The 22,638-nt window shown below is 41.6% G+C and overlaps 1 protein-coding gene across 1 annotated transcript in view; it reads right to left on the minus strand.

The window, feature by feature from the left end:
* Nucleotides 1-14: 14 nt before the first annotated feature.
* Nucleotides 15-22,638, minus strand: part of LOC109924380 (alpha-1,3-galactosyltransferase 2) — a 26,164-nt gene continuing 3,540 nt past the window's right edge. The window contains exons 2-5 of the mRNA XM_048615152.1: nt 20,254-20,337; nt 13,725-13,820; nt 8,317-8,454; nt 15-3,926 (exon numbers count right to left, since the gene is read on the minus strand). Of these exons, the coding sequence (XP_048471109.1) occupies nt 3,230-3,926; nt 8,317-8,454; nt 13,725-13,820; nt 20,254-20,337 (1,015 nt within the window). The 3' untranslated portion in view covers nt 15-3,229. The remainder of the gene's footprint in view (nt 3,927-8,316; nt 8,455-13,724; nt 13,821-20,253; nt 20,338-22,638) is intronic.

Here is a 22,638-nt window from a genome sequence, read left to right on the forward strand (position 1 = left end):
AGGACTCTGACCCCCAAATTCCCGGTGCTTACAGTTAGGAGGACTCTAACCCCCAAATTCCCGGTACTCACAGTTAGGAGGACTCTAACCCCCAAATTCCAGGGGGACTCTAACCTCCCTGAGACGAACTCGTCAGCGTACAAGTGCGTAGGTTATCTCGGAGATTCCGTCACTAGAGAGTTCTAGGGGACGAGGGGTCGACTGAGTGATAGGTTAATGAGAGAGATCAAGGTAAATCTTACCTTGCGGGCCCATCCGTCTCACATCACCATCACACAGGTGATCACTTATTCAGTCCATCTAGAAGTTCCGTATATGTTGGAATCCCACCGCTGCCACCAAATGTTGAGTTCCCTTTTAGGAGATTCCTTCGCACTTGTTACAAACGCAGTACGCCAACTTCTGCGAAAAGCCACAGTTTATTTAAGCAAGTACAAGCTTTGGAGGATCACTTAGCAGTCTTCGCAGGGCTTGCGGAGCCATGTCAAGCGATGCTCCCCGTAAGGGAACCATCCTCCCTTTATATAGGTTTTTACAGCACAGTCAGACATGCATACAAGATACAACTTTTTTCTCCCCCATAATCATGTAACTTAATCATCTAACAGTAAAACAAAGGTTAGCTGCCCAAAAACAATGTGTAAGACGAGGTAGTTCCTTATCCTTTTAGCCTTAATTCAACACTTACAGAGAGCAAAGTATAATTAGATTACCACCTTTTGTCTGCGAGACAGGGGCGTCCACGAAGCACTTAATTTCTTATATGTCAGCAGAACAGATATTAACCCTTTAACATTTCAATCCAATCTCATGGGAACACCGGTACATGAAAGATTCCCTCCAAATCTCACACTATCCAGACTTAGGAACACAATCACCATTCCTACAGCGTGGCTGGGTCAAAAACCTGGAACTCCCACCCTAAAAGCATCAGGGGTGACTACATATGGACTGCAGCAGTTCGAGAAGGCAGCTCACCACCGCCCTCTCCAGGGCAACTGGAGATGGGCAGTAGTTGTTGGCCCAGCTAGCAACTCCCAATCCCATATACAATAATAAACCCTCAACTTACTTTTGGTAGCGTCCGTGTAGTTTCATTTTGCCAGGTATCAATGAGTTTAAGTGTATCATGGTTATTTAAATATTGGTTTCTCTGTGGACTCTATCAATGTAGTTACCCCCTTTTATTGGCTATATTATATCGTGCTGCTGTAGATGAACCGAGAATTTCTGGGTTCTGTTCTCCTCTGCAGATTCATGTGCATTTCCGGATGTTTATCATGAGGCACACAGCTGGTACAGCACAGTTGGAGGGCATTTGGCCCATTGCTTTCATACCAACTCACTATGGAGCAATCCCACCAGTCCCATCTTCTATTGCTGGAACCTTGGAAGTTTCATTCTCTGAAGAGGCCATCCAATTTCTGTTTGAAATCATTGATCATATTCATTTCCAGGCTATTACCACTATTTACACAAAAACATCCTTCCTCCCTCCCCTCTGTATCTCTTACTCAAAACTTAAATCTGAATCTGACAGGGTCTAGGCCCAAAACGTCAGCTTTCCTGCTCCTCTGATGCTGCTTGGCCTGCTGTGTTCATCCAGCTCTACACCTTGTTATATCAGATTCTCCAGCATCTGCAGTTCCTACTATCTTGGAATTCTTCATCATTTTAACATTTGCAGCATGTTGCAACAGTTGAGATTCCCCAATTTATTCCAATCCCAGACAGGATACCCAAAACTATTAAGCTTCCAGGTGAGACCTGGCTCTCTTTCCTTATACAACTGACTGCAACCTCCCTCACAATAAAGTTAATTTAAAAATGGATCCCTTCCCTTGTGGATACTTTTCTTCCAGACCCAAATGACTTGGTTAAATTGGCTTCTTTCAAAACAAAGTTTTCCTCAGTTATAGAGTCAGATTCCTTTCAATATTGCAATTGTACCAGACTCCACCACCTCCTCTGGCAGCTCATTCCATACACGCACCATCTTCTGCGTAAAAAAGTTGCAACTTAGGTCCGTTTTAAATCTTTCCCCCTTCATCTTCAATCTACGCACTCTAGTTTTGGACTCTTCACCACCCACCCTGCCGCCCCCCACCCCCCGCCGGGGAAAAAGACCTCGACTATTCACCCTATCCATGCCCCTCGTGATTTTATAAACCTCTATTAGGTCACTCTTCAGCCTCTGACGCTCCAGGGAAAAAAGCCCCAGCCTATTCAGTCTCTGCCTTTAGCTCAAACCCTCCAACCCCGGCAACATTCTTGCAGATCTTCATATTGGAAAGTGAATTTATTAGTTACTAAAAGGAAGGAGGAATGAATGCAAAACGCTTACAAACAGAAATAAGAAGCAAATTACAAAAGTAAAAATTTAAAAGATATATGGATCAGTCTGGAGTTCACAATGACAGTAGGACGCTGCAGTTGTTACATTGGGTAATAACTGTAGCATGGAGGTTGGCAGGTAAGTTGATTTCAAGAAGCTTGGCTTCAACAGTCAGCTGAAAGACCCTTGTCCTGTTTCCTTTTTATTGCTTGCAGCATCTCAGTGTGTTTCAAACAGCGATCAGTAAGTGTATATTCCTCCGGAGCAGCTAGCTTACTCACAAAATCAGCTGATCATTGTGTGAAAAGATCAGTCACTATCCGTAAAATGCATGTGTTCCTTAAATGAGTGGTTGCTGGATATTAGCTCCTTAATGAGCCTCCGGGTTGTTGTTTCTAATGCAAAGCTTTCCCCAAGTGGCTGTCTTGTGCCAAACACCTTCTAAACATGTCTTTCAATTCCAGGCTGCATCTTGATCAGCTCCTGGACAACCATCCACTCCCAACTGTATCTTTTCACCTTCAAGGTGTAAAGGCAGAGCCCAGAATAGATGACAATCTGACTATCAACTTTTGTTTGGTGGTGGTGGGGGAATGGGGGCATGTAGAGGTAGAACGGGGCAGTGTCAGCTGATCCATAAGGCGTCACCAGTGACCCAGCTCTTGTTTAAAAGGGGCAATTGTCACATTGATTAAAATAGATCATCTTCTGAGATTGCAGGATTAAGGCACATTTTGGGGATCAGCATCATCATGTACCTAACCCATACTGTACCTGTTTGGGAGAGAGACAGAACAGGGCAAATACACTGCCTCCTCATCACTCCCTGATCTCAAGGGATCCACATAGTTTTTTTTTAAAATCTAAGAACAACAGAGATTCCTTTCTAAATGTTTAGTCAGTTAGTCGACTGATGTCATACTCTTTCGTGGCCCACAACATCCGGACCACATGGATGTCTCGTCGCCATCCAATCCTCCGGTCCCAGCAGTATTCTGGTGACAGGACCTTGGTGGGTTTATGCAGCCAGAAGTACTTGTTGAGGTGGCTCTCATCATGCCAAGCAGCCTCCACGTTTTTCTGCTTGTCCTGCAGGATTCCGCGGGAGCAGCTTTCTGTCAGGTTCCGAACGCTCTGCCAAGTCCCACCAAACACAGCAGCATGGTAATAGAAATCCCCCCTGCTGCCCAGGTAAGCTGCAGATTGGGGGTTGCGGTCATAACTGTACATGAACTTTGGCCTCCGGTAGTACCAGGCATGCAGGACAGCCACCGACTCACTGAGCGTCTCCGTGCCGAAGCGTCCTTGGAATCGCTGATCCACATCAAAGCAGAATACATAACTGGCTTCGTGCTTGACATGATCCTCAATCAGCTTGCTGATCGTCTCCATGCGAGACATTGAAATGTCCTGCCAACGCTTGTGCATTTTCACCTGGAAGCTCTTGATTTTGCGTCTTGCATTCGGCTGCAGATTCAGCCTTTCAAACTTCAGCAAGTCATCTACGAAAATATAATATACGACCGAGAATCCTGGCATAAAATGTTCATCAGCCGATGCCAAGAAAGTCTCCAAGTACAGGTCCAGGTACCTGAAATATACAGAAGAACACTTCCTCTTAGAAGCACACTTCCTCTTCATCGTCCCAGACAACAAACCAATCCCCCACCAATCCAACCCCAGTTATATCTCAACTCTTCAAGACTTTGAAATACAAAGCAATGGGGGATCTCAATGCATGAAGTAGTGTTCGCTGCATCACCCGAGGAACTAGATATTTTAATACTGGGATTGCCAGGGTATGGATAAAGCCTGAATCAGTAAACAGATATCTGCCATCATGGGCAGCATGGTGGCTGTGATCAGCACTGCTGCCTCACAGCGCCAGGGACCCAGGTTCAATTCTACCCTCGGGCAACTGTCTGTGGGGAATTTCGACATTCTCCTCATATCTGTAAGGGTTTCCTCCTGGTGCTCTGGTTTCTTCCCACAGTCCAAAGATGTGCCTTCACGTGGATTAGCTATTCTAAATCGCCCATATGTCCAAGGATGTGCAGGCTAGGTGAATTAGCCATGGGAAATGCACGATTACAGGGGTGACTCTGGGTGGGATGCTTTTCAGAGGGTTGGTGTGAACTGGATAGGCCAAATGGCCTGTTTCCGCACTGTAGGGATTCAATGATTAGCAATTTGACAGGATTATTCCTCAATACAGCTCAAAGCAGATAAAAAGTTTGGCAAGCCACAATATATGCACTCATGGAAAAGTGGTGAAGATTAAAATTTTAGTCAAAACAAAAACTGACTTTCATATCAGTGATACTTTCAAGGAGTTTGAAATTTACCCTCTCCCATTGTTTCACTGTTGCTAAGTTGCCAAGTTGGAAACTTCTCCCACCAACCATGCCCTGAAAAGGTGCCAAGAGTACATTTGTAGACACCAGGAACTGAACAGCCACCTTCAATGGCGTGCTATTCTAAGATTCTACAGAGCAGATTTACACCAGAGCAAGTTTAACTTTAGTGACGAGTGAGTGGTAAGTAGAAAGAATTTGGAAATTTTGGTCAATCAAGAGACTGCCGGTTTTTTGTTTAAAAACAGGAGATCAACCAATTCTTTAGTCTCAATGGAAAATAAACTGTAAAGAGTTGATTCGTATTTAGTATTTCCAACAAGTTCTAGACTCATAATGGTACCCTTGTAATCACTGCTGACCTCAAATCTCACCCCAGCTCCCTTGAGTTATAATTATGTCTGACCAAATTTAGTTGCCTTATCACGATAATGGAATAGACCTTTGCATTATCTCATTGCCTCTTTTGTGGATACTTTATGGTGAATCCTCTACTATTAATCATTAAATAGGCCCCAGTCAAAACAAGAACAAAGGAAAGCAGTGAACTTTCTCTCACTACCCTTGTCTTCTTGAACTGCTACAATCCATGTGCTGTATGTAGACCCACAATGCCCTTAGGAAGGGAATTCCAGGATTTTGTGACTGTGACCTAGCAGCAAATGACTTAGAGGGGTACTTTTCTGTGGTGGTGTTCTAATATAGCTGTTGCCCTTGTCCTTCTAGATGGAAATGGTTATGGGTTTGCAAGGTGCTGTCTAAGCATTTTGCTGAATTTCTATAGTGTATTTTGTAGATAGTACACACTGCTGCTCCCAAGCATCAGTATTGGAGGGAGTGATGTTTGTGGATGTGTTACCAATCAAGGGGACTGCTTTGTCCTGGATGTTGTCATTGAGTGTTGCTGGAACTGCACTCATCCAGGCAAATGGGAAGTATCCCATTTGTCTCTTGTAGGTGGTGGACAGGCTCTGGGGAGTCATGAAGTTAGTTACTTGCAGTATTCCTAGCCTCTGACCCACTCTTGCAACCACTGTATTTTTATGGCTAGTTTAGTTTAGTTTCTGGTCAAATGATAACCCCCAGGATGTTAATATTGAGGGAATTCAGCAATGGTAATGTCCTTGAATGTCAAGGGACAGTGCTTAGATTGTCTGTAATTGGAGATTGGACATTCGCATTTGTATGATACAAATGTTACTTGCCACTTTTCAGGCTAAACCTGGATTTTGTCCAGGCCTTCCTGTATTTGAAGATGGACTGCTTCAATATCTGAGGCATTGCAAATCATGCAATCAAGGGCAGAAGTGAGGGAAGGACGGCCATTGATGAAGCAGCTGAAGCTATTTGGGTCTTGAGGAACTTCTGCACAGATGTCCTAGAGTATAGATGACTGACCTCCAACACAACCGCAACCATCTCTTCCTTTGTGCTGTGAATGCAACAAGCAGAGAATTTTCCCACTGACATCAGTTTTACTAGGGCTCCTTGATGCCAATTTCAATGAAATGTGGCTTGATGTCAAGGGCAGTTAGTTTCACCTTAATTTGAATTCAGCAATTTTGTTCGTGGTTGAACCAAAGTTATAATGGCTTTAATCACTCTCAACCTAGATAATTATTTCAGTAGCTCTTAGCCGGACTTTGCAATGTTCAGACCGACTGGTGCGTTTGTCCAACACAACGACACTTCAAGAAGGAACAACTTGGATGCATTCAGGGCTCTTTGATTCATCCAGAATGTTAAAAGATACCATGCAAACACAAGTTGTTTTGTTCTTTAGTTCATTACTGTTAAATAAAGGTAATTGTTCTGACAGATTGAATAATAACATTGCATTAGCTAATCCAATCTAATAATGGCACACAGTCTTTGGGTGAAGGACCAGCTAACTTTGCACAAGACCCTGATGGAAACAGATGTCTCCTAGCTCCTGATCACTGTCATTATGCCAAATTAATGTTAATTTTACCTTTTGTTATCACAAAATAAGCTACATCTTGTCAGGTAAGACAAGTGCCTCTTCTTGTTAAGACGCTCTAGTGGTCTACCACTGACAACTAGACAGACTCTTAGACTCAGCATAGAGAAAGGTGGATCCTTCAGAGACCATGGACACTGCAGGGGCTGGATAACGTTATTTTGATGCATTCCCTTTCTAGAAGTTCCTGTTAACTGTTTGATATTCTATTATTGTGTCACACGAGGGGCTGTTTAACCTGTTTCTAAAAAATAAAAAGTGCAAAAGGAACATTGGTCACAGCACACTACCCCAAATACCACCACTCAGAGCCAGTTAATTTAAGGGTACAGTTCTGACCTGTTCTCTATAACAGCATTTAGGGAGTGCAACACTGAAGCATTGCATTGTAGCCCTCTTGTCCCAACATTTCAAAGTGTTGGCATCTACACTGGGACTGTTAGACTTACAACTCCATTCATCTGTATTTCCCCATAGACGGCTATACTTTACAGAATGTGCAGTTACTCTCTCTAAAGCTTGGATACCCTTCCAATGGTTTGGAGGTTGAAATAGCATACAATGAAAAAAACACTGGATGAACTTAACTGGAGTAATGTTACATCTATCAACTTACGGTATTGCCTTCACTGTCCTATGAATGCATCTTGCTCAGAACGTAAAATCCTTAAGCTTCCAAAGAAGTAAAATGAGAATTATTGAAACAAAGCACAAATGGGGGCTTCTTGATACAACATATCTGTGACCATGTTTTGTGATTATTGAGCACAGAGCAATCTATCTTATGGACTTACAGTAAGTCATTCAGATCACCAATAGCCCAAATTTGTATTTGAATCTATGCACTCTCTTTCCACTGGCCAGCCTTCCCCTTCATATCCCTGCCATTTCCTTTATTAGGAAAAGGGCGGCAGAACTGAAACGTAATTGTGGTCTTAGCTGCTATCCCAGCAGTTGTCAAACTGCGGGGAACTTCCAGTCTCCTCATGGGTCACCTATGCACTTGTTATTTTGTTGTTGTGTCATCATAGCCTTAGGGTTGCTCTTGTTAGAGAGCGAGAGCAATGACCGGTGGTGATTTAACTTGAGGGCCACCGTACCCCAGGCAAGGGGAGAGGTTGATAAGGACAGTCCTTCATAGTAACCACAGCTGATGATGGGAATTGAACCCATGCTGTTGGCAAACTGCTTTGTAAACCAACCATCCAACCAATTGAGCTAAACTGACCCCTTGTCTTTTACATCCAAGTGATATGGTTTACACTTCACTGGCCTGTACAAAAAAAAAATTCAAACATGTGGCCAATATTGTAAACTGAAATTTAAAATTAAAATTAAAAACAGAAGATGCTGGGAATACTCAATGGGCCAGGTACCATCTCTGGAGTGAGAGAAACAGATTTAATACATAAGCTTAATGAGCTTTGTCAGAACTTGAAAATTATGGGCAACTTTTCTAATGTAATGAAGTCTGCCAAGTAAAATAAATACGTTGTATTCTCAGCAGCCAAATATTCACTCCATCTCTGAAAGCGTTTTGCTAGTAGCTCAACCTGATTATAACAAGGTTCTAACAGTGCAATGTTTTACAGTAAAGGTAGAATTTGATAATAGAATCTAACACAACCCAAATTATAACAACATACTTGCCAACTGCAAAGACCGTGAGACCGATAACAATATTTTGTTTCTTGTACGTTGCATCATAGGACGTTGGGTTAAAGGTCCCATCCCAAATGATTGGTGCTTTCCAATTTGTGCAGGTCTGTACATCAGTTCTGCTCCTAAAGAGAAAGAAAAGAAAAAAATAAATAAATAAACGTGAGGAAGATGATTCTGCTTCTTGCCTGTAACATTCTAGCTTCTTCTTGAGCAGACACTGATGCCCACTGGAGTATGGCTGCTCTTGGGTACTCCCAGCCACTCTAACTGAGAAGGCACAAAGTAACGACAGGAAGCAACGTTTCATTGAGAGGAGGATGGAAACCTTTGGATGTTTGAGGAAAGAATAAAAGAGAAAGGCGGCCAAGAAGTTTGCAATGCTGAAAGGGCAAGTTACAGCAAGAGTGAAATGATCTGTTTGGAACCATCAGACTACGAGAGACGAAAATTTGAAAGGAATAGTAGGTATAACTGTATAGGTGCAATAAAAATAAGGAAATGGAGAGAGTATGGTCATTGGTAGTGAAATTTAATCCCAAGTTTTACTATTATTACAACTGAGGTTGGAGGGGTCATTGTTTTCATTTCCTACTTCCACTTCTCAACTCATCAATACAAATTCCAAAAGTACCATGTTGGTGGTATGGCCAATTAGAGGTGTCTCAGACGGTATCATGTTAAGTACTAAGAACAATTTAGCAAAGATTCTTTAGTCAACAATAAATGTTACACCTCAAAGGGGTTAGTATACTGGAAAACAACTTCTGCTATTCCTGAATTTCACAAAAATACAAAAAAAGTTTAAAAGGTACACAAAATTCCCCAATTTACTGGTCTTTCAGATACAGCTTGAAGGTGGTTCAATGGTGCCTGTTCAGAGAGTTCATTGACAAGGTCCTTTTGGTTTGTCAGGACTGCTCCTCCTCTATCTTCCTTCGCCAGGTACTTGTTTGCAGAAGGCACAGGGTGACTGGTTCACGTTTATCAAGTTTCTAGGAGCAAATTACTGCAGATGCTGGAACCTGTACTGAAAACAACAATTGCTGGAGATCACAGTGGGTCAGACAGCATCCATGGAGAGGGAGCAAGCTGATGTTTCAAGTCTAGATGACTCTTCATCAGAGCTGAAGAGTCACCTAGACTCGAAACATTAGCTTGTTCTCTCTCTATGGATGTTGTCTGACCTACTATGATCGCCAGCATTTGTTGTTTATCATGTTTCTGACTTACTGGCCAAGAGCCACAGCTTACAGCAACTGATGAGGGAAAATAATCTGACTTTCTTCAAGAAAGAGGTGGTTTTCATTGCAAAGAAATGGGTACTTCCTTCTGTTATGGGAGGTCCAACGTTTCTCACAAAACATTTATACCAAAAAGCTGTCCAGCTACCTAGTAACCAATCACACAGTTGTTGGTGGGCAGAAGGCTTTTGTCATCAACTACTGGCCCCACCCCACAGACCAAACCAATCAGCTATTGTTGCTGGCTGAATCTTCATTCATATACTGCTCCCTGGCTCTGGCTCTTTTGTAGTAACGCTCTCCCCACTGCTTGAACCATCAGCTGTGTAAACAGCACTTACAAGTGTCAGGTATCTAGTTTTTAAAAAGTGTAGCAATCTTTCAAAAATCCTTTTCCCATTTCAGTTCGGAATCAAAAAAGACAACTGGTTTAGTACCAAAAATAAGATGCAAACAAAGAATTAAAATATTACTGACAGCTTGGACTATGCAAAAAGAGGTGTCTCCACTTCCAAGAACAAATAATTCATACACACTTACACATGCTGCTGCCCCTAACACAGTTGTAGTTACTGAATTCCCTTTGCTTTAGACAGTAGGTTGTCAGCTAAGAAAATCCTCTTTAGGAACACTCCCTGATCAGTAAAGGTGACTTCTGTTGGGTTTTCAGCTCACATTTTGCTGAGTGAGTTACAAAGAAAGAGCAAGAGGGAACAATGGTCTGTTGCTTCTCAATGAGGCCTCAAATTACCTCCGAGTTTAAAAAAAATGCAACAGTCTCATCCCAATAAAATCCATTCATGCCAATATATGCAGAACTTCACATTTTGTCTTAGGCATTGAAAAATCTAAGTTAGCCCTTATTTTGCTTCTGTCGGTGCTACTTGTCCTACAGTGTAACCCAAGTAAGTCACTATAGCTTTGATAAATTCGCTTTACAACAGATTTACGACCAAATTGGCTCCTGCTACTGATCAAAGTTCTTTTAAGTGGTGCAAATGTTCTTTCCAGGTTTGGGTGAACACAAGCCCATCATCCATATAAACAAAACTGTTATATAATTTTTCAATAACTTCGATAGTTAATTGTTAAAACATTTCTGGTTGATATTTCATTTCAAATGGCATGACTTAATGGTGATAAAGCCAATCCAACGTGACAAATGCTGATATTTCATTGGTTGCAATCACTCAATGGAATTTGGCAAATCACATTGCCAAGTCAATTTTTGTGAAAAAACTGGTTTGTCCATTTCTTTCAATGGAATCTTCTAATTGCAGGTAGCATATGAGTTAGCCTTTGCCACTGTGCTGATTTTGTGATAATCAATGCACAGTCATTGTGACCCATCTGGTTTCAGCACCATCATGATAGGGGTGTTTCAGTTAAATAATATCGCTGTCCATCATGAACTTATTACCTCACAAGAACATAAGAAATAGAAGCATGAGTACGACTTCTGGCCCATTGAGCCTGCTCCGCCATTCAATAAGATCATGGTTGATTTTTTTTTTTGTAAATTCAGCTCCACTTACCCACCCATTCACCATAACCCTTAATTCCTTTACTGCTCAAAAATCTACCTTTGCCTTTAAAGCATTCAACGAGGTAGCCTCCACTGCTTCACTAAGCAGGAAGTTCCACAGATTCACAACCCTTTGGGTGAAGAAGTTCCTCCTTAACTCAGTCCTAAATCTGCTCCCCCTTATTTTAATGCTACGCCCTCTAGTTTCAACTAAGAGGAATAGCCTCAAATAAGCTTATCATCTCCTCTCACTTGAACTAATTTCTCTGGATTGAGTTTATAAGGATGTTGTTTTAGGGGCTGCACATTCTCAATAGCTGAAGATGTTTATCCCTGATCTATTCACACAAATAGATCCAGGAGTTTGAGACAGTTTCTGTAAGTCACTTTGAAGGTTCCTTAGAAGGAATTTGAGAGATGACTGTCCAGTAATTACATTGACAACATGGGGCTGCTTAAAAACTTCAATGGAATGTTACTCTCTTCTAGAAAGCTATTGAAGAGACTTACAAATCGTCTTATTCTCTATCAGTAATCACTGAAGGACTGGTTTATCTTGAGTCATCTCTCTCAGTAGATTCTAAGGCACTACGGTCCACTGTACTACAGATAGAGTTTTAATAATTATTTCTTTTCCCAATCCCCGCTTTATTGTACTAGGAATGCTCAAGGGAACTTCAGAAATCAGTCTCTCATTTAACTTGCAACAATTGGTTTTAGTATGCCCAGTCTTATTACAGTGGAAGCATATTATTTTCTTTATGTCGGATAACTACTTAAACCATCTCACTCTGAGCAAATCCTACCTTATTTCTACTTTCAATTTATCAGCTAACTCTCTCATTTAGCCTTAAAAGATTTTAAATCACTTTCCACTCCCAGAAAAGTCTTAGCAACATTCAAAGCCCTTTTCAAAAGCCAGTCACATAATAAAACAGGAGTGCTGTGGTGTAGCTTATGTCCAGCATCTTTATGAATCTGTGTCTTTAAAAAGAGTCAGAGACCTTCTTAAATTCAATAAACCTCAAGCTCAGATAAGCCCCACTTTGTTATGATCCCAGCTGATGGGAAAAGTGGATAAGTCAAATCACAGAATGACGTCTGGTTTGATAGATTGTAGTAAAACAAAAGCAAAGAACTGCAAATGCTGAACTTATGAAATAGCAATTGCTGGAGAAACTCAGCAGGTCTGGCAGCATCTGTGGAGAGAGAAACATAATTAATATTTCAAGTCCAGTGAACTTTCTTCAGAATTGATTGTAGCTAGGAAAGGTTGGTACTAATACTGATGACAGAAAATGAGAGGGAAAAGGAGTGAACAGATAGATGAAGAAGGAGCCCAGACAGAAAGAATTTAAGTTATGCAAACAAAAGGGAGGTTGACTCTAAGCTAGGAAAGGAGAAACGTTGCTACTGGGGAGTAATGCTGATAATATCGTTGCATTTTGATACAAATGCTCAGACAATTCTGATCTCCCTGCGATAGGAAGAATGTTGTGAAACTTGAAAGGGTTCATAAAAGATGTACAAGGATGTTGCCAGGGTTGGAGAGTTTGAGCTATAGGAAGAGGCTGAATAGACTGGGGCTATTTCCCCTGGAGCATTGGAGACTGAGGGGTGACCTTATAGGGGTTTATAAAATCATGAGGGACGTAGATAGGGTGAATAGCCCAGGTCTTCCTCCCCAGAGTAGGGGAGTCCAAAACTAGAGGGCATAGGTTTAAGGTGAGAGGGGAAGGATTTAGAACAGACCCAAGGGGCAACTTTTTCACACAGAAGGTGCCTGTATGGAATGAGCTGCCAGAGGAAGTGATAGAGGCAAGTACAATTACAACATTTAAAAGACATTCAGACAGGTATAAGAATAGGAAAGGTGCAAATGGGTCTAGTTGGCATGGGTGGGTTGAGCCGACAGGCCTGTTCACATGTTTTATGACTCTATAAATGAGTTTAACTTGCACAGAATAGTTATATATAATCACTGACTAATAAGCTTATCACTTTCACTCTTTTCAGAAGTCCCAAATGATGGGAATATAGAACTTCAGAGCAATTAAGTCTATTGCCCTAATTTCTAACATTCCTGAGCGAAGAGTGTAGAGTAATTCGCTGTAGTTCCTTTTCCAATCTAGTTGCATGTTTGAATTTCAAGTTAAGAACAGAATCAAGATGCCAGTCATCTCTTTGTCTCATCTGTACAGTGGATCATCTCACTAACTAGGCTGAACGCAAATAAAGATTGTTGCATTTTATGCCTCAGAGATATGTACAGATGATACAGCAGCTTTTCTGTATGCAATTTTATGTGCTGTGCTTCGGAATTGTCTACTTTCATGACTAGAGCTTCCAGCTGAACTTCAGTTTCTCAGGCACCAGACCCAGGTTGTGTGTGCTGTTAGTCAAACCAAGAGTCACTAATACACAATGCAAAAAGAAATGAACAACTGAATACTACAAGGACCAAATACATGAAGAACTGCCAACACCATTGTGAAACACCAGTGAGATTCAGTGCTTTCAAGTGAGAAATAAAGTGCTTGAGAACATTGCTAATTTGTATAAAATGGAAAATCATACACGATCAAGTTTTAATATGGATTAACAGAAGTTTAGAAAAGTACCATACCAATAGTCCAGGTAATTATCCACATGGTTTCCCGGTTTTAATTTAAATCCTTTGGGCAAATGGCACACATCCATAGGAAGAAGCCCTTCCAAAAACCTGAAAGCAGATTATTGAATACACATTTAGGATTGAAATACAGTAAGTGATCAGTAGACACAGCTGAAATGTTTGAAAGCAACTTTAACCAGGTTAAGCACTTTTCTAGCTGAGCTACTGCAATCTGTCAAAGATGGAATTATGCCCAGGGGTGACCTATTTACAAATTCTTGACAGGCCAACACCCACTTGACCAGGTTCCTCCCAATCATTTACAAGTTGACGCCAGAAAATGCCCGGTCAATTAATTGAATTAGTCAGTCTTTTCTACCATCACCAGGGCTCTTGAGGCACAGTAGTAGTAATCTCTCTCCCTTTGGGCCAGAAGGTCCAAGTTCAAGTCCCACCTGCTCCAGAGCCATGTCATAAGACATCTGAACAAGTTGATTAAAAATACCTTCTGTCATATGCAGGAAGACAGTGGTAATATCACTACAGTCTGTCAGAAAACATGGGTTCAATTCCCACCATGGTGGCAGGTGGCATTTAAATTTAATTGAGCGAAGAAAAGAACATTTGGAATGGAAAAAGTTATTCTTAGGCGATGGTGACAACAAATTGTCAAATGTAATAAACATCCACCTGGTTCACTAATAGCCATTAGAGAAGGAAAGCTACCATCTTTAGCTGGTCTGGCCGACATGATAAAGTCAGGTGACCTCATAGATGTTTATAAAATTTTGAGCAGTATAGATAAGGTTAATGGTAGGTGTCTTTTCCCTAGGATGGGGGATTTTAAGAATAGGGAACATATTTTTAAGGTGAGGGGAGAGGAGAGAGATTTAAAAAAAGACATGAGGCACAATTGTTTTTTAGAAACACAAAGGGTGGTTCACGTATGAAATGAACTTCCGGAGGAAGTGGTGGGCGGGGACACATCTAACTGTCTTTTAAATGTTGTAACTAAGTACATGAATAGGAAAGGTTCGGAGGGATATGGGCCAGGAGCAGGCAGGTGGGACTAGTGTACTTTGGGATTATGGCCAGTATGGACTGAAGGGTCTGTTTCTATGCTACATGCCTATTTGATTCCAAATCCACAACAATGTGGTTGAATTTCAACAGCCTTCCAAAATAGCCTATGAAACATTCAGTGGAGGCTGTACGGCTGGAACTGATGAACAATAAAGAATCTAAACTGCAATTGTTTGTGTACAGACAACTATACCAGCTCTGAAGTGTTAGATTGTAAAAATGCAGAAATGCACGTGTAGCAAAGCCAGACTAGTATGAGTTATGAGGGATTTTAACTAGAACAAACTGGGAGAGGCAGACGAGTACCTGGTCAGAAAGGTAGCGAATTTCTGGAGTGTGTTAGGAATAGTTTCCTACAGTAATATGTCTGGGATGCAACAATGAGTCAAACAATATTGGACTTAATAATGAGAGGGATTTAAATAGTAACCTAGTTGTGAGTGAACATTTATCAAATAGTAATCATAACATGATCAAGTTCAATGTAGCATTTGAAAGCAAAAAGCATGAATCAGCTACTGGAGTTTTAGATTTAGGTAAGGTCGACTTTTACAAGATGAAACAGAGACTGTCCACAGTAAACTGGGAAAATCTGCTCATGGGGAAAACAACTGAAGTACAGTGGAGGATGTTTAAAGAAACATTTGACACAAGACAAAACCAATTTATACCCCTGAAAGGCAAAGCACAACTTAATACAAAAAAAAAGCAATGGACAATGAGAGAGATAAGGGACAGCACAAAACTAAAAGAAAGGGCTTACGAAACAAAAATGCACGAGATAAAGCACAGATCCTGCTGAATGGGAAAGATACAAAGACAAGCAAAGGGTCACAACGCAGCTTATAAGAGCTACTAAAAGGGATTGTGAAAAGAAACTTATGAAAGGACACCAAAAGCAATAAGATTTTAAAATTATGTAAAGGGTAAGTGGATGGTCTGGAGTCAAATTTCCCCAAAGGACAAAAGGGGATATTGTCAATGACTATGGGGAAATGGCAAACATGTTGATTAATTACAGTAAAAAAAAAGCTAGCTTTTTAAAAATTTGTTAACAGGATGAGGGTGTTGCTAGCTAGGCAGCATTTATAGCCCATCCCTAATTGTCCAGAGGGCAGTTAAGAATCAACTATTTTGCTGTAGGTCTGGAGTCACATGTAGGCCAGACCAGGTAAGGATGGCAGTTTCCTTCCCCAAAGGATATTAGTGAACCAGATGGCTTTTTCTGACAATCAACAATGGATTCATGGTCATCATTAGATTTTTAATTCCAAATATTTTATTGAATTCAAATTCCACCATCTGTCATAGTGGGATTCAAACCCAGGTCCCCAGAATATTATCTTGGTCTCTGGATTAACAGTCCAGCGATAATACCACTAGGCCATCGCCTCCCCAGTCTTGCCAGTGTAAAAGAATGATTCATAATTGCGGAAGATTACAAATACTCTAAAATAAATTGGCAGGACGACAACTGCAAAAGGGGAAGAGACAATGGACTTTCATGCAGTTTGTTCAGGGCACTGTCCTTACAAAGCACACAAGGAACCCAAGAGAGGATTCACTGTCTAATCTATTAACAGGGAACAAACTGAAGTAAACAAGAGCTGGAGGCATCAGTACACAATAGTGATCACACTATAAAATAACATTCTAAACATAAGGTTTACATTATCCGAGACAAATGAAACAGAAGATCAAAATAATGGATTCTATAAATGATAATGAAGTACAGTAATCCAAAGAGAATGAGGGGATCAAATATTTGAATCTGCACGTGCTGACAATGCCATCTTTAGAGAGTTTGGATGTGTAGCTTCAATCACATCATCTAAGTTGTTAATTAATTTGGGCCAACTTCGCTCATTCACTTAAAATGATGCATTCATTTATAGTTGAATGCAAAACAGTCAAGATGGGATTTGCTAACTTTGGGAGATCATTCTCACCATGAAACTGCAGGGTCAGAAGTAGAGCACTTCAAAATGCCATACAAACAGAAACTGGTCTGCATCTGTGGGCAAAGAGAAACATTTTTGCCATGGGTTCAGTGGTCTATATAATCTGCTCATTGCCCAAGTTTTATTTTTAAAAAAAGAGTCATAGGGTAACTATATTGTTAATTATTTCGTAGGATATGGATAAATGGCTAGACCGCCATTTAATGCCCATCTGTAATTTGCCCTGGGAAGATAATGATCAGCCACCTTATTAAACCTCTGCAGTCCATGTTGTTAATAGCACCAACGGTGCTATTAAGGCGGGTGTTCCAAGATATTGATCCAGTGATTGTGAAGTTGATATATTTCAAAGTCAGAATGATGTGTGGCTTGGAGGGGAACTTGGTGGTATTTCTATATGTCTGCTGCCCTCGCTCTTCTACGTGGTAGAGTCATACAGCACAGAAACAGACCTTTTGGTCCACTTGTCCATTCTGACCTGATATCTTAAACTGGTCTAGTCCTATTTGCCAGCATTTCCGACATTCCTATTCCTATTCACGTACCCATCCAGATGCCTTTTAAGTGTCGTCATTGTACTTGCCTCTACCACTTCCTCTGGCTGCTCATTCCATACATACACCACTCTCTGAATGAAAACAAAGTTGCTCCTCAGGTACCTTTTAAATCTTTCCCCTCTCACCTTAAACCTATGCCCTCCAGTTTTGGACTCCCCTCCCCTGGGGGAAAAAGACCTTGGTTATTCACCCTATCTATGCCCCTCATGATTTTACAAGCCTCTACAAGATCATCCCTTAACCTTCGACACTCCAGAAAAAATAGCCCCAGCCTATTTAGGCTCTCCTAATAGCTCAAACCCTCCAATCCCATGAACATCCTTGCAAATCTTTTCTGAATCCTTTTAAGTTTAACAACATCCTTCCTATATAGCAAGGAGGCCAGAATTGAACACAGTATTCTAAAAGTAGCCTCACCAATGTCCTGTACAGCTGCAACATGAATTCCCAACTCTGATACCCAACGCACTGACCAAAGGCAAGCATGCCAAATGCCTTCTTCACCACCCTGTCTACCTGTAACTCCACTTTCAAGGAACTATGCACTTGCACCACTAAGTCCCCTTGTTCAGCAACACTCTCCAGGACCTTATCATTAAGTGTATAAATCCTGCCCTGATTTGCCTTATCAAAATGCAACACCTCACATTTATCCAAATTAAACTTCATCTGCCACTCCTCAGCCTAATGGCCCATCTGATCAAGGTCCCATTGAACTCAGAGGTAACCTTCTTCACTGTCCACTACACCTCCAATTTTGGCATCATCTGCAAGCTTACTAACTATTCTTCCTATGTTCACATCCAAATCATTTACACAAATGATGAAAAGCAGTGGACCCAGAAGTGATCTTTGAGGCACACCATTGGTCATAGGCCTTCATGTCTGAAAAACAAACCCCCACCATCACTCTGTCTCCTACCTTCAAGCCAATTTTGCATCCAATTGGCTAGCTCCTCCTGGATTCCATGTTATCTAACCTTGCTAACCAGTCCACCATGCGGAAACTTGGCAAATGCCTTGCCAAGGTCCATACAGACCATGTCTACTGCTCTGCCTTCATCAATCTTCTTTGTCACTTCTTCAAAAAACTCAATCAAGTTAGTGAGACATGATTTCCCTTGCACAAAACCACGCTGACTATACCTAATCATTCCTTGCCTTTCCAAATGCATGTAAATCCTGTCCCTCAGATTCCCCTCCAACAACTTAACCACCACTAACATCAGGCTTACCGGTATACAATTCCCTGGCCTTTCCTTACCACCTTTCTTAAATAATGGCACGACGTAGGCAACCTCCAGTCTTCTGGCACCTCACTCGTGGCTATTGATGATACAAATATCTCAGCAAGGGGCCCAGCAATCTTTTCCCTAGTTTCCCACAAAGTTCTGGGATACACCTGATCAGGTCCTGAGGAATTATCCACCTTTATGCATTTCAAGACCTCCAGTACCTCCTCTTCTGTAATATGGGCATATTTCCAAGATAGCACTATTTACTATCAAGTTCCCTAGCTTCCATATCCTTCTCCATGGTAAATACTGACACAAAATACTCATTTAATATCTCAGCCACCTCCTGTCATTCTACACATAGATGGCCTTGTTGACCTTTAAGGGGCCCTATTCTCTTCCTAGTTACTCTTTTGTCCTTAATGTACTTGCATAATCTCTTCTGGATTCTCCTTCACCCTATTTGCCAAAGCCATCTCATATCCCCTTTTTGCCCTCCTGATTTCCCTTTTGCGTATACTCCGACTGCCCTTATACTCTTCTAGGGATTCACTCGGTCCCCACTGTCTATACGTGACATATGCCTCCTTTTTCTTGACCAGAGCCTCAAATTCTCTCATCGTTCAGCATTCTCTACACCTTTCAGCTTTGCCCTTTGCACTAACAGTCTCTGAACTCTCGTTATCTCATTTTTAAAAGGGTTTCCACTTTCAACCCACCCCTTTATCTGCAAATAGCCTCTCCCAATCAACCTTTGAAAGTTTTTGCCTAATATCATCAAAATTGGCCTTCCTCAAACTTAGAACTCTAACTTTTAGATCAGGTCTATCCTTTTCCATAACTATTTTACAACTAATAGATCACTGATCCAAAAGTGCTCCCCCATTGACACCTCAGTCACTTGCCTAGTCTTATTTCCCAAGAGAAGGTCACGTTTTGCTCCTTCTCTAGTAGGTACATCCACATTCTGAATAAGAACATTTTCTTGTACACACTTAAATTCCTCTCCATCCAATCCCTTAGACTGGGACTGCCATAGTGTTATGTTTGGAAAGTTAAAATCCCCTACCATAACCACCCTATTATTCTTACAGACAATGGAGATCTTTTCCTGATCATTCCTGGTTGGACTGTCTCAAAGTCCTTGTTTGGGGCTGCAGAGAAAGGGGTTTGTTTTTGTGACTAGTAGAACTCTAGAATGTACCCAATTATGTCAAACAAATTCAACTGCACAGGTACAGAACATAATCAACTAACAACCACAACTGTTTCTGTCAGAAATAATTTATACATTAAAGCTGCATAGTGACAGCACAAAAAGCATTACAAAGCCAAAAAAACTACACATCTGAGTCAAAGCTTCATGCCCTCATTAACAATGTATTACTTTTTTTGGTAGACATTTCTACAAAATGAGACCATTTGCCCACTTACCTGCACATATAAAGCAAATATCAAATGATCGACTTTACAGTGGAAAGAATCTTGGCTGACACCAGTCTTAGAGTATTTTCCAAAAGCTGTCACTGAATAGTGATTAGAAGAGTCACACTAACTATTACCCTAACCCAGGAGTGCAAAGGCCCAGAAAGAACAGCTCTACCACCTTCTGATCATAGTGGAAAAATATCAAAAAGTTAGATTCTTTCTTGGTTTACAAGCTATTAACACAGCACTCCCAGGTACAGGAGGAGGAAGAGCCTACCTGAAGAATATGAGGCCCAATTCTGGAACGATGATGAAGATCATGAAGAATAACAAAATAAATTTCCATTTCATCACCCGGTACCTGAATAAATAAAACAGCCAGAGTCAGAGATCTAGGTGAGTCTTAGGCACAGCTCCTTCAGCCTATCCCACCTTGCTGCTGTCTTCCCCACAAATCATGCCATCTAAAATCTATTTACTCTAGATTTTGAACCATGGCAGAATCATTGAACCATGGAAAAGTTACAGGACAGAACAAGCCCACCATGTCTGCGCCAGCTACAGTCCTCACAGCAGACTCATCAGGTGCCTCACATTGCATCCTTTATCTGCACTGATGCACTCACCAGCCCTCAAAACAGGCTAGGCTTGTATTGGACCAATGCCAGTGAGGATGAATAGGAGAGTCCACATCTGTTGCTAGAAAAGTGAAGTGACAGCATTTTCTGAAGAAGGGTCCAGGCCCGAAACGTCAGCCTTCCTGCTCGGCCTGCTGTGTTCATCCAGCTCTACACTTTGTTATCTGAGAGCATTTGGCTGTTTTGTGGTGGGGGAGTTTCAGAGGGAGAGGTTGAGGAAGAGGTTTCTGGTTCCATTTTTAGATCCTAGTTAGAATCTCATGAGCCAACACGTGACCTGGTATACTGTATGAAGATGTCCTCTGCTAAGGGTAATTATAGTTGGACTTTGATTAGTTTCTGGAACACACTTTTTAGTTACATGAAGTGGCCAATGGAAGCCTGGACACGGCACTTAGAGTCATAGAGCTGTACAGCATGGAAACAGACCCTTCAGTCCAACTTGTCCATGTCGACCAGATATCCTAAATTAATCTAGTTCCATTTGCCAGCCTGTGGCTCATATCCATCTAAACCCTTCCTATTCATATACCCATCCAGATGCCTTTTAAATGTTGTCATTGTACCAGCCTCCACCACCTCCTCTGGCAGATCATTCCACCCTCCGTGAAAATGTTGCCCCTTCGGTCCCTTTCAAATCTTTCTCCTCACACCTTAAACCTATGCCCGCGAGTTTTAGACTCCCTTAGCCTGGGGGAAAAAAGACCTTGACTATTCACCCTATCTGTGCCCCTCACGATTTTATAAACCTCTATAAAAGGTCCAACACTCCACAACTGTGATCGGAGTCTGCAGAAAGTATATTTAGGGTAATGGCTTAGTTATGTGTATTAGTTATTCTGAGAAAAGTGTATGCCTGTTGTTCTGCATTAAATGAAATACCACAGTGCCTAGAAAATTAGCACTTTCCAGGTGAACTGTGGCTTGAAGTTGAAGTTGAATAGAGAATTGGTAATTGAGGATATTGATGAATTCTTCTAATTCTGCTTCTGTCCAAATTCCCCTCATCAACACTAAAACATTACATGACTACATCAGCTAACAAGTGAGTTTGTAAAAACGAAAAGCAGAACCTCTGAAAACCAAAACAATGCTCCCGAAAAAAAAATTTCCGCCCAATCAAATATCATAAAGGGTGGGCCAAGAGGAGCAATGCACACATGAACAGACGTTAGAGATAGGGAGAGCTGTGACAAGTCTCCATTGGCAATTGAGGGCACCTGACTGTGCTCATAGGCCGTACTATGGAATAGCAAAGGAAGGGTTGAACACCTATCACTATTTCTATAGACTGTGGCACACCCTTTGGCTGAAGATGAAGGATTCCACCTCCACCATTGATATCTGAGGCATATGAGAAATGATCACTTTCCCATGGAACGTAGGTTCTGGCACAAACAATTCAGTTGCATAGAAATAATTACATAATGACATGTTCACATTATAACTTTGGACTGTTGCTCTACTGGTGTTTACTGTCTTCGTAAATGGGAGGGATTTATAAACAAAAAAAAAAAAAATCAACTGGTCCCGCAGACCGAACTTACTCGGCAGGTACCAGAGATATAAAAGGTTAATGAATCTCTCTGAGTAAATCAGTGAGTCATTGATAGTAGGAACTGCAGATGCTGGAGAATCCGAGACAACAAGGTGCAGGGCTGGATGAACACAGCAGGCCAAGCAGCATCATAGGAGCAGAGAGGCTGACGTTTCGGGCCTAGACCCTTCATCAGAAAAGGGGGAGGGGAAGGGGGTTTTGAAATAAATAGGGAGAGAGTGGGAGGCGGATAGAAGAGGGATAGAGGAGAGGATAGGTGGAGAGGAAACAAACAGGTCGAAGAGGCGGGGATGGAGCCAGTAAAGGTGAGTGTAGGTAGGGAGTTAGGAAGGGGATAGGTCAGTCCAGGGAGGACGGACAGGTCAAGGGGGCGGGATGAGGTTGGTCGGTAGGAGATGGAGGTGCGGCTTGAGGTGGGAGGAGGGGATAGGTGGGAGGAAGAACAGGTTAGGGAGGCAGGGACGAG

The sequence above is a fragment of the Rhincodon typus genome, chromosome 31 (genome assembly GCF_021869965.1).
Source record: "Rhincodon typus isolate 14 chromosome 31, sRhiTyp1.1, whole genome shotgun sequence".
In the NCBI taxonomy this organism is placed as follows: Eukaryota; Metazoa; Chordata; class Chondrichthyes; order Orectolobiformes; family Rhincodontidae; genus Rhincodon; species Rhincodon typus.